The 11,452-nt window shown below is 43.1% G+C and overlaps 1 protein-coding gene and 1 long non-coding RNA gene across 3 annotated transcripts; one reads left to right on the top strand and one right to left on the bottom strand.

Moving 5' to 3' along the window:
• Positions 1–235: 235 nt before the first annotated feature.
• On the top strand, positions 236–1,368 carry LOC138634806 (uncharacterized). The gene is made up of 3 exons (XR_011312028.1): positions 236–301; positions 1,103–1,248; positions 1,323–1,368. It is a non-coding gene; the product is annotated as an uncharacterized lncRNA (long non-coding RNA).
• Positions 1,369–2,311: 943 nt separating this feature from the next.
• cdk9 (cyclin-dependent kinase 9 (CDC2-related kinase)) lies at positions 2,312–11,047 on the bottom strand. Of its 2 annotated transcripts, XM_069721971.1 has the most exons (8): positions 10,960–11,047; positions 10,713–10,826; positions 8,721–8,802; positions 8,260–8,350; positions 7,970–8,136; positions 6,650–6,821; positions 3,188–3,336; positions 2,312–3,108 (listed from the first exon to the last, which is right to left on the bottom strand). In XM_069721971.1, exons 1-8 carry the CDS (start codon positions 10,998–11,000, stop codon positions 2,743–2,745), a joined length of 1,182 nt encoding a protein of 393 aa, XP_069578072.1. In that variant the 5' UTR covers positions 11,001–11,047; the 3' UTR covers positions 2,312–2,742. The 2 variants fall into 2 exon arrangements, with proteins under 2 accessions (XP_069578072.1, XP_069578073.1); XM_069721972.1 differs by lacking the exons at positions 10,713–10,826; positions 10,960–11,047 and adding an exon at positions 9,264–9,854.
• Positions 11,048–11,452: the final 405 nt, after the last annotated feature.

Genomic DNA, 11,452 nt, shown 5'->3' with positions numbered 1-11,452 from the left:
GGATCAGAGGTGGGCGGAGCATCTGTTAACAGAACCAGACTCAGAGGTGGGCGGAGCATCTGTTAACAGAACCAGGATCAGAGGTGGGCGGAGCATCAGTTAACAGAACCAGGATCAGAGGTGGAGAACATCTGTTAACAGAACCAGGATCAGAGGTGGGCGGAGCATCAGTTAACAGAACCAGGATCAGAGGTGGGCGGAGCATCAGTTAACAGAACCAGGATCAGAGGTGGAGAACATCTGTTAACAGAACCAGGATCAGAGATGGGCGGAGCATCTGTTAACAGAACCAGGATCAGAGGTGGAGAACATCTGTCAACAGAATCAGGATCACAGGTGGGCGGAGCATCAGTTAACAGAACCAGGATCAGAGGTGGGCGGAGCATCAGTTAACAGAACCAGGATCAGAGGTGGAGAACATCTGTTAACAGAACCAGGATCAGAGATGGGCGCAGCATCTGTTAACAGAACCAGGATCAGAGGTGGAGAACATCTGTCAACAGAATCAGGATCACAGGTGGGCGGAGCATCTGTTAGCAGAACCAGGATCAGAGGTGGGCAGAGCATCAGTTAACAGAACCAGGATCAGAGGTGGAGAACATCTGTTAACAGAACCAGGATCAGAGGTGGGCGGAGCATCAGTTAACAGAACCAGGATCAGAGGTGGAGAACATCTGTTAACAGAACCAGGATCAGAGGTGGGCGGAGCATCAGTTAACAGAACCAGGATCAGAGGTGGGCGGAGCATCTGTTAACAGAACCAGGATCAGAGGTGGAGAACATCTGTTAACAGAACCAGGATCAGAGGTGGGCGGAGCATCAGGAGCATCAGTTAACAGAACCAGGATCACAGGTGGGCGGAGCATCTGTTAACAGAACCAGGATCAGAGGTTAACAGAACCAGGATCAGAGGTGGAGAACATCTGGAGAACATCTGTTAACAGAACCAGGATCACAGGTGGGCGGAGCATCTGTTAACAGAACCAGGATCAGAGGTGGAGAACATTTGTTAACAGAACCAGGATCAGAGGTGGGCGGAGCATCTGTTAACAGAACCAGGATCAGAGGTGGAGAACATCTGTTAAAAGAACCAGGATCAGAGGTGGGCGGAGCATCTGTTAACAGAACCAGACTCAGAGGTGGGCGGAGCATCAGTTAACAGAACCAGGATCACAGGTGGGCGGAGCATCTGTTAACAGAACCAGGATCAGAGGTGGAGAACATCTGTTAACAGAACCAGGATCACAGGTGGGCGGAGCATCTGTTAACAGAACCAGGATCAGAGGTGGGCGGAGCATCTGTTAACAGAACCAGGATCAGAGGTGGAGAACATCTGTTAACAGAACCAGGATCAGAGGTGGGCGGAGCATCTGCCTCAACTGAGAGGAGAGCAGAGAGAGAAAAGGACAGCATAGAGATAGAAGAGAAGAACTGTTGGTGGAGACGACAATCACAGAGCAGAGACATGCAGCTCCATGACGGGACATCTGGAAAAGAAAAAAAAAAAAAAAAAAAAAAAAAAAAAGAACAGAAACTACACGAGTGAAGGAACTGAATGGAGACAACAGATAATAAGAAGAAACTATGGGAGAGAAAAAGATGACGTTAATGAGATGTAATGGTGAGATATGAGTTATAGAGAGTGAAAGAATGAGAGGAAAGAAGCCCAGTGCATCATGGGAGGTCCCTCAGCAGCCTTAGTCTATAACAGCAGAACTGCAGGATGGTTCAGGTCCACCTGAACAGCTTCAACTATAAACTTTATCAAAAAGGAAAGTTTTGAGTGGAACCTTAAAACTCGAGAGGGTTTCTGCTCCTGAACACAAACTGGGAGCCTGAAAACTGAAGTATACAAAATGTGAACAATATCGGCTGCATTCTGTGAAATACAATAATGTGCTGCTGCCATCTACTGGAGTAACATTCAGTGTCTTGGGTCCAGTTTATGTTTGAGCCGAGAGGTTTTACAGTGTGAAACAGTTTGATCGATAACTCCCTCACCAACCTGAGCTTTGCCCTTGTTGTGGAAGGACAACCTTCACCACGTATATCCCATCATGCATCTGACTAAAGGTCCAATTAGTCTAATTTAAATCTCCTGAGGGGGTTTGTGGAGCCCTTAAAGTAACGACAAGTAAATGTAGTGAGGGGAAAAGTACAATGTTTGCTCATGAAATGCAGTGAAGTACAACTATAAAGTAAGGAGAGATAGAAACCTCCACAGTGAGTCTTGTTTCTCGGACTTCCTTCTGCTGGATAACTTTTCACCATGTTTGAGTGTCTCCCAGTAAAACTCCATGATCACAAAATGCCAAGTTAAGGCAAAAATAACTTTAATTTTAGCTTTAGGTAGAATACAGAAAGGAATGACCTTGTTAATGGTTTCAATAAAAGTTTCAATCTTTGTCAGCATAAATAAAAACCTTGAATCACAGTACAACCTGTAAATACACAGATGGATTTGTCATAGAAAACAATGATATGACAAATGTGAAACTGCATAAAACTAACAATATCTATGGAGATATCAAAATTATAACTTGGGTAAACACATCCAAACTGTCTTTTCGTAGGTTCTGCATAACTTCGAACATCACAGTCCTAAAACCTGGTGAACCCAAGCAACCTGCATCCTGCTGGAAGCTCAGAACGGTGATCACTGCAGGTATAATGTCTGACAGGAACTTGCAGCTTCATGTTCACCTGGATGGAATCACACGTCTTCCTCCCGTAACGTCTTCACTAAAACACTCGGTCGAACTCCGTCTGACTGGTGGTGGCCGGGTTTCTGTTCTGATTGGGCTGCTGCTGGGGCATGTGGCCTCTCCGTCGGGGCGGGGCCAGATACTCAAACATGGAGGTGTTGTGTGTGGAGAGCATGTTCTTGAGGTCTGACGGCATGGGGTCTGACCAGAAGAAGTCGTGGTTGAGCGCGTCGTCGCTGTCGGTGCGCTGCGCCGGGTCCAGGACCAGCAGCTTGTCGATGAGATCCAGGGCGTAAGGGTCTTTGACATACGCTTTCAGACGGTCCTTCACCTTCCTCTTCTGGCCTTTAGGCAACTCCATCTTCTGGTACAGCTCGTATTTCTTATCCACACCTGGCCACACCTGATAGAGAGGATACAGTTGAAGATCCAGAGGTGACGGGTGTTGCAGCTACGTGATGCAGCTTGAAACGACGGCTTACCTCAGCGGTGATGGAGCCACACAGCTGGCTGATGAGGGTGAGCTGGTGCTGCTCAGTGTTGCCTTGCATGATGGGACTTCTAGTCCACATCTCTGCCATGATGCAGCCGGCTCCCCAGAGATCTATGGGGGGGCCATAGTCTCGCTCACCTGCCAACAAGAACACATCAGTATAAGTAACCGTGGAGTAATGTTCGAACGACCGGGTCCCGTGTTGTCTGTTCATGTGCACGTTGGTGCAATATGCAAAACAGGCAGTGACAGCACAGCTGGCAGGTAAACATGGATGCAAGGTTCCAAACATGCAGAACATTTTTGGTTTTAAAGTGTCTTGTGATTTAAAAAAAAATAAAAAAGAGAAAGAATTCAAAACCTAAAAGAGTGAGAAAAAAAAAAACAGTCTGCCAGCTGATGATTGCCACGGAGACCACAGCATCAGGCTGTACCGGTGAATGTGGAGTTGATTAATGCTACAGCAGCGTTTATTTGGTCGACACAAACTACGACAGAAAATATTGATTGATGAACAGTTTTCATGACCAAAATAAATAAATAAAAAGGAACATTTTAAAATGAGAACTATAACAAAAAGAACATTTATTTTTCAAACAATAAAAATGAAATGATAAGACTGAAGATAGAAAACACAGAAAATTCTGAAGTTTCCTCAATGTTTTCAAATATCTCTTGTTCAGACAGATTCAGCAGCTATTATTAAGAAGTATCAGCCAACATTTTTTTAGGAAAACAAGTTTTTGTGGATGTAGTTGTAAATTCATTGCTGTTGAATATACCCCTCAATAGATTCCTATATTAAGAGTTAGATTATAACCAACAGCAGATCATTGATGTGAGAAAATGCAAGTTAATTCTGGAAAAAAGGACGTTTGTTTGGTCCCAGATTTCACTGTATGTTGTTGATACTTTGCTCAATATCAATAACACGGCCAATAACTTGACTTCAATTTCCATTCCATTGCCATTGACTTGATGTGTTTCCTTCTTCAGATTAATTGTAATATATTAAAGAATCACACGGTAAAAGTTAGATTATGTTTAATTTACCAACAAGCATTTGATTACTGTCAAACTTGGAAGTCAAAGCTGTTGTCGTGTTCGATCATTCAAAACCATGAAGCTTTGTAAAGTAATGAAAATAATTATTAAAATTAAAAATATTTTGAAAAGGAATTACTGTAGATTAAATACTATAATATTAACTGTAGAATTGAAAAAAACACAAAAAACGATGTGTGTGTAGATTTAGTTTTTACCTGAGAACAAATAAACACCAGAATCTTTGTCAAATTTGTGGAAGTGAGTTTTAGAAATAAATTTCTCCTGAAAAACGGTTGGTGAATGAGGCCCAATGGAGGCACGCCTGCCCTGCTGGACAAACTACATGATGACATCATTTTAGAATTAACCCAATCATCTCTTTCTGCATTATGTTTTGTAAAAAGAAACAAAAAAAACCTCCAGAAAAACATATACGCTGACATTAATATACAGTGGGTACGGAAAGTATTCAGACCCCTTTAAATTGTTCACTCTTTGTTTCATTGCAGCCATTTGCTAAAATCAAAAAAGTTCATTTTATTTCTCATTAATGTACACTCAGCACCCCATGTTGACAGAAAAAAAACAAATGTAGAAATTTGTGCAAATATATTAAAAAAGAAAAACTGAAATATCACATGGTCATAAGTATTCAGACCCTTTGCTGTGACACTCATATTTAACTCACATGCTGTCCATTTCTTCTGATCCTCCTTGAGATGGTTCTACTCCTTCATTGGAGTCCAGCTGTGTTTAATTAAACTGATTGGACTTGATTAGGAAAGGCACACACCTGTCTATATAAGACCTTACAGCTCACAGTGCATGTCAGAGCAAATGAGAATCATGAGGTCGAAGGAACTGTCCAAGGAGCTCAGAGACAGAATTGTGGCAAGGCACAGATCTGGCCAAGGTTACAACATAATCTCTGCAGCACTCAAGGTTCCTAAGAGCACAGTGGCCTCCATAATCCTTAAATGGAAGAAGTTCGGGACGACCAGAACTCTTCCTGGACCTGGCCGTCCAGCCAAACTGAGCAATCGTGGGAGAAGAGCCTTGGTGAGAGAGGTAAAGAAGAACCCAAAGATCACTGTGGCTGAGCTCCAGAGATGCAGTAGGGAGATGGGAGAAAGTTCCACAAAGTCAACTATCACTGCAGCCCTCCACCAGTCGGGGCTTTATGGCAGAGTGGCCCGACGGAAGCCTCTCCTCAGTGCAAGACATATGAAAGCCCGCATAGAGTTTGCCAAAAAACACATGAAGGACTCCCAGACTATGAGAAATAAGATTCTCTGGTCTGATGAGACCAAGATTGAACTTTTTGGCGTTAATTCTAAGCGGTATGTGTGGAGAAAACCAGGCACTGCTCATCACCTGCCCAATACAATCCCAACAGTGAAACATGGTGGTGGCAGCATCATGCTATGGGGGTGTTTTTCAGCTGCAGGGACAGGACGACCGGTTGCAATTGAAGGAAAGATGAATGCGGCCAAGTACAGAGATATCCTGGAAGAAAACCTCTTCCAGAGTGCTCTGGACCTCAGACTGGGCCGAAGGTTCACCTTCCAACAAGACAATGACCCGAAGCACACAGCTAAAATAACAAAGGAGTGGCTTCGGAACAACTCTGTGACCATTCTTGACTGGCCCAGCCAGAGCCCTGACCTAAACCCAATGGAGCATCTCTGGAGAGACCTGCAAATGGCTGTCCACCAACGTTCACCATCCAACCTGACGGAACTGGAGAGGATCTGCAAGGAAGAATGGCAGAGGATCCCCAAATCCAGGTGTGGAAAGCTTGTTGCATCATTCCCAAGAAGACTCATGGCTGTACGAGCTTAAAAGGGTGCTTCTACTCAATACTGAGCAAAGGGTCTGAATACTTATGATCATGTGATATTTCAGGTTTTCTTTTTTTAATAAATTTGCACAAATTTCTACATTTCTGTTTTTTTCTGTCAAGATGGGGTGCTGAGTGTACATTAATGAGAAATAAAATGAACTGTTTTGATTTTAGCAAATGGCTGCAATGAAACAAAGAGTGAAAAATTTAAAGGGGTCTGAATACTTTCCGTACCCACTGTATATCTGTGATACTCCAATATTGGCCAATGAAATCAGTAAACCTATAAATTAATTGGGCTCTAGAAGGAATATCACCGCAGTAATGTTGTCAAAGGTTTGCAACAGCTGTAAAATCCAAAATTCCATGAAGACAACATTAAAATTGCATGACGAGACTTTTATTAACTTTAATTGAAAAACTAAATCCAAATCTGGGTCCAAAGTACAGAAGGCTGCTCGGATGCTTCTGCAGGATGCAGCAAATACAAGCTGTGCATCCCCACAGTGTGTCTGTGATCCAGCAGGTGTGTTAGTGTGGAGTTTTGTGGCGGTCTCTTACCCAGCAGCAGCTCCGGAGGTCGGTACCACAGTGTCACCACCCGGTTGGTGTAGCGGTTCCCTTGGCTGTTCTTCGCCAGGCTGAAGGCTCGAGCTAAACCGAAGTCGGCCAGCTTCAGGACGCCGTCTCTGGTGATGAGCACGTTGGCTGCCTTCATGTCTCTGTGCAGGATCTGAGCCAACAGAGAACAGTTTAATGAGTCAACAGGGGGCGATTCTACCTGCTTCAATCAGTGATGGGATCAATGTTGTTCTACTATCAGAAAACAAATACCATATGAAATACATGGATAAATGATATAGGCTGAGCAGTAGGATCCTGCAGATGTATAATAATTACTAATATTCATCTATATGTTGTTTCTAATCTCCTCAATGTTAAGATTGGGCTAAAATCTAAACTGGGTTTATTCAGGACGTCAGCATGATGTTGAGTTCATGTGTGAACTGAACCACATTCTCCACATCCATGATAAATAACAGGGATTGTAGTTGTGAGTGAAACTGACAGTGTTCGTCTGCACTGCAGGGTATTGTTCAAAAATATTGTGATACCAGTAATGATAATTTGCCTTAAATAACACCAATTTTATAATATTTATTTTAAGAAACAAAGAGTTATACGACACATCACAGTACAAATCCTGAGTCTTCCTAGCGTTTAGAAGGGGAGAGTGGAACCCAGGTTATTTCCTGTAGCTACAATTAAAAGACATCCCCTAAACACCTCATGGGCAAGTTATTACGAGACGCTACAATTTACTGATATTCCCTGAACGCCTCACATGTCATCTATAGACACGAGCTCAGAAGATGAGTTTGAAGAGAGAGAAATGAGGTCTTCTAATTGAAGATTTACTGGCGTTGAACTGGGATGATTGTGTCTTCATGGGCAGGTTGTCTCAGGAGAGGCTACATGTGCTCAGCACAGCTCGGTGATGCTAATACACACTTATTTGTGTGGATGTAGCTTCAGTATCAAAGTTTTGTACCGAATAACAAAACAGTTTTTGATGCAACAGGGGCGAAGCTTTTCTAGCAGTCCGTGCATTAAAGCTTCTCCAGGTCAGCACTCGTCCCTGCTGGTGGGATCACATCATCACACTCGTCAGTTCTGAGGATTTAACGTTACTTTCAGTCGAATATCGTTCATGTTTAAACAACACACAACTGCCTGAGAAATATTTAGTAGCCGAGTCCTATTTTTTTCTTACCCTTGTATTTGGGCAGTATATCAATACTTATGGTCTGGACTGTTTCAGACTCTAAATGTGTTCACAGCCTCTTGAGAAGAACTCGTCTGTGTTGATCTTTATCACACCTTGTTTCTGTGGATGTAGTAGAGTCCGTTGAGCAGCATCTGCATGACCTTCTTGATCTCTGCCAGGGTGAACTTCACATTGGAGTTGCTCAGCAGCCCGGCCAGGTCGTGCTCACAGAAGTCGAACACCAGGTAGATGCTGCCTTTGTATCTGTTGAATTGAGTAGCTTAAAAAGAACAGAGAGAAAAAAACACTTAAACATTTACCAACAGACTCATTAAAAAAAAAAAAAAAAAAAAAAAAAAAAAAAAAAAAATGGATTGTTTGAATATGTACTTGTGTCACCAACCTTTGGTTCTGCAGATCTCAATCAGGTTGACCACATTCTCATGTTTAAGCAGCTGAAGGATCTTGATCTCTCTCAGAGCTGTGATCGGAAACTAAAACAAAGCAAGCCAGAGATCGACGTCTTTAAACACAATAAATATATGAACTCAGCATAATGAAGTATGCACTTCCAAGCATACAGAGCAGATCAAACACAGGAACAAGCAACAGCACAGCAAGTACATGTTTCAGCAGGTTTCAAAAATCAGTTAGGAAGTTGAAACAAGTTTTTCACTGCAGTCGCTCAAATCTCACTTCTTTCAATCAGCGCTGCCTTTGTCTCAGATTGTATCTTGGTGTGTATATAATGCTATTATTACTACCTACATGAAGGCCAAGGCTATACAAGTATGACCCAATTATAGAGCATAACCCCCTCATACTGGAGTCTACATCTATTTGCATTAGACTCTGGTTTCTTACCCCTTCTTTCTCATTTTCCATCAGAACTTTCTTCAGTGCCACCTTTTTCCCCGTCTGCCGGTGCTTTGCTTTGAACACCTCCCTGTCAAAGACAGTTTTACAACACAACAGAAATTCAGCACTTTCTCATTGTTGACAATTTGATTTTTAACAGAAAAGAAAGGAAATAATGTCTGATATTTATAGTGAAACTATATATTATGTTATGATATTAAGTTCTGTTTCCACTTGGATATATCTAATGTATGAATATTGTAAAAGCTATCTCAAGTTCATTAAAGTGTGTGCAGATGGCTTCTATTGAGATTTGGGAGTTACTAAAACATAATCTGAATATTTACAATTTGTGTGTCCTCATAAATTTTTCCGTCCTCATCAGATAAGTTTGATCTGACAAACAAACAACCAGCTGCATGAAGGAAAAGAAAATGTCCAACTTCAGGAAAGCTTGGAAATATACTGGCAGATTTAAACTTCCCAGGTCAATAACCTAAAATTAAAATGCTGTTAAAATACAAGCAATGTTTTATTCCTAGCAAATACCAGTGAGCAGCCTGAGGGGCGTTACGACGGAGAAGGTTCAACATATCCAGGCTTTCTTCATCTGAGCTGCTCAACTAAGCAGAAACTCTCAGTCAGAGATCATCACTGCTACGAAGGTGGTTATCAGCTTTCTGTTCACTCGGCTTCTGCCTTCGTCTGTGAGCGCGGTCACGTCGAGGAGGAGGAGGAGTTGGCTGCGTCTGACCAATCACAGACATGGACAAGTGTTCTGACAGCAGACACACATATTTTAAAACCGAGGAGCAAACTAAAATTAAAACAACCATAATGAAGTAATAATCCAACTGAAAGCAGGACATCTGCTGAATGATGGAAGGACGTGAAAGAAATCGCCGGCTGTGTGAATGTGTCGCCGAAGTTGAAAGACTTTATCACCATGACGACAACAGGAAGATCGGACTAATTACATGTGCGTATTTCTTTACATTAATTTATTAATAGATGTTTTCTCACGACGTGTATGAACGTTTTAGTCTCATCATTTCAGCTGCAGCCTCGGAGGAGTCAAACGGACCGAGGAGCAAATAGGACCGTCTCACTCCTCAGAGGACGGTCTCACTCCTCATAGGACCGTCTCACTCCTCAGAGGACAGTCTCACCGTCTCACTCCTCAGAGGACGGTCTCACTGTCTCATCAGAGGACGGTCTCACTGTCTCACTTCTCAGAGGACCGTCTCACTCCACAGAGGACGTCTCACCCCTCAGAGGACGGTCTCACTGTCTCACTCCTCATAGGACGGTCTCACTGTCTCACTCCTCAGAGGACCATCTCACCGTCTCACTCCTCAGAGGACCGTTTCCCTCAGAGGACCGTTTCCCTCAGAGGACCGTCTCACTCCACAGAGGACGTCTCACCCCTCAGAGGACGGTCTCAGTGTCTCACTCCTCAGAGGACCGTCTCCCTCAGAGCTCCACTGGATCTTCTCTGATTGATGATGATGTTCAGAGGTCTGATTGGTCCGTGGTCGGTACTTTCTTACGTTTTGATCTGATATTTCCAACATGAACTTCTCCGGACCAGGTGAAGTTTGCAGCATCCGTTACCATGGTGATCTAGCCAGGTTAACGGAGAGCCACCCTCGGACACCGACGACCCTTTAGTCTCAACAGACCTCGCTGACCCACTAATGTCTCCGTAGTACAACTCAGGTGAGATGAGGCTCTAAAAAGAGAAACTACAAAAACGTTCAATAAATCCGTTTTATTTCGTAAGTTCCCCAAACTCCGCGGACTCGTCACCGTGTCGTCTATCGGACCTGAGATGAGACACACGTTTGTGCTCAAACAACGTTTCGCGTGTGTTTGTGTTTCGGGAACTTTAGATCTGTTCAGATATTTAAACTTTAACGAAGTAAAAGTCCATTTGTTGATTTGTTGTCTTGTTTGGTCCTCATGGCTAGCAGCTACACAGCATGAAGAGCTCCTCACCCGAAGGTCCCCTGTCCGATCTTCGCCATCTTTTCATATTTGGAGAACTCGTCGCAGAAAGGAAACTCCACTCCGTCGTAGTATTTGGACATGATGGCGGCCTCCCGGTCGGGCCTGGACACATTTTACACGACATTAGGACATTTATGTCCAACCAGGGCTGTACAGATCATGCGACAAGATAGTTGCATTGATGAAAACTACACATATTTAACAAGTTCATTTTTACGTGGCTATTTTTTCTTACTTTTCAGCCGCGCCGGCATTGCTTGTTTTGTCTCGTTGCATCCTTGTCCTGTTACCGACCCTCCGTCTTCTTCTTTGGTTTTAAACAGCGGTTGGCAACCAACGAAATGGGAGCATTAGCGCCACCTGGCGCTCCGGCGTGTGGACGAGAGTTTAAATCGTTCGTCCTGAGGCGTTAGTCTAATAAAATCAAACATTTCCCAACTCGATCCTTTTTGCTTTGATTTGAGGTTTTGATGCTGATTGCAGTTCTTCCTTTATATATTGACTTTCTTGAGGATATTTTGTACAATCTATAATTGCAAGAGTTAGTCACCTCTACCTGACAAATGCTCCCATAATATAATATTTCCCTAATATACCAAGTGTCCGGTTTAAGTCGGACTGCCATCCTTATCCTGGTATAAATAACTTGTTCTTTCCTTGATCTGCCTGTTTCTAAATTTCAATTTAATGTTTCAGTTTGCAACGGGTCGTGTCGTGACGTCATTACG

The sequence above is a fragment of the Brachyistius frenatus genome, unplaced genomic scaffold (assembly GCF_029030835.1).
Source record: "Brachyistius frenatus isolate BFR_SWC_R1_liver_20210118 unplaced genomic scaffold, ASM2903083v1 Contig_279, whole genome shotgun sequence".
NCBI classification, from domain to species: Eukaryota; Metazoa; Chordata; class Actinopteri; family Embiotocidae; genus Brachyistius; species Brachyistius frenatus.
The sequence above is the reverse complement of the archived record's forward strand: the minus strand, read 5'-3'. Positions and strand labels throughout refer to the sequence as shown.

What these genes read in the sequence shown, in the direction of transcription:
- cdk9 (XM_069721971.1), bottom strand. Translation starts at nt 11,000, where the DNA reads ATGCAACGAGACAAAACAAGCAATGCCGGCGCGGCTGAAAA. An exon ending in AATGCCGGCGCGGCTGAAAA is followed by an intron (nt 10,827 to 10,959) that starts GTAAGAAAAAAT and finishes AAATGTGTCCAG; the next exon opens with GCCCGACCGGGAGGCCGCCA. An exon ending in GTGGCTCCATCACCGCTGAG is followed by an intron (nt 3,109 to 3,187) that starts GTAAGCCGTCGT and finishes CCTCTCTATCAG; the next exon opens with GTGTGGCCAGGTGTGGATAA.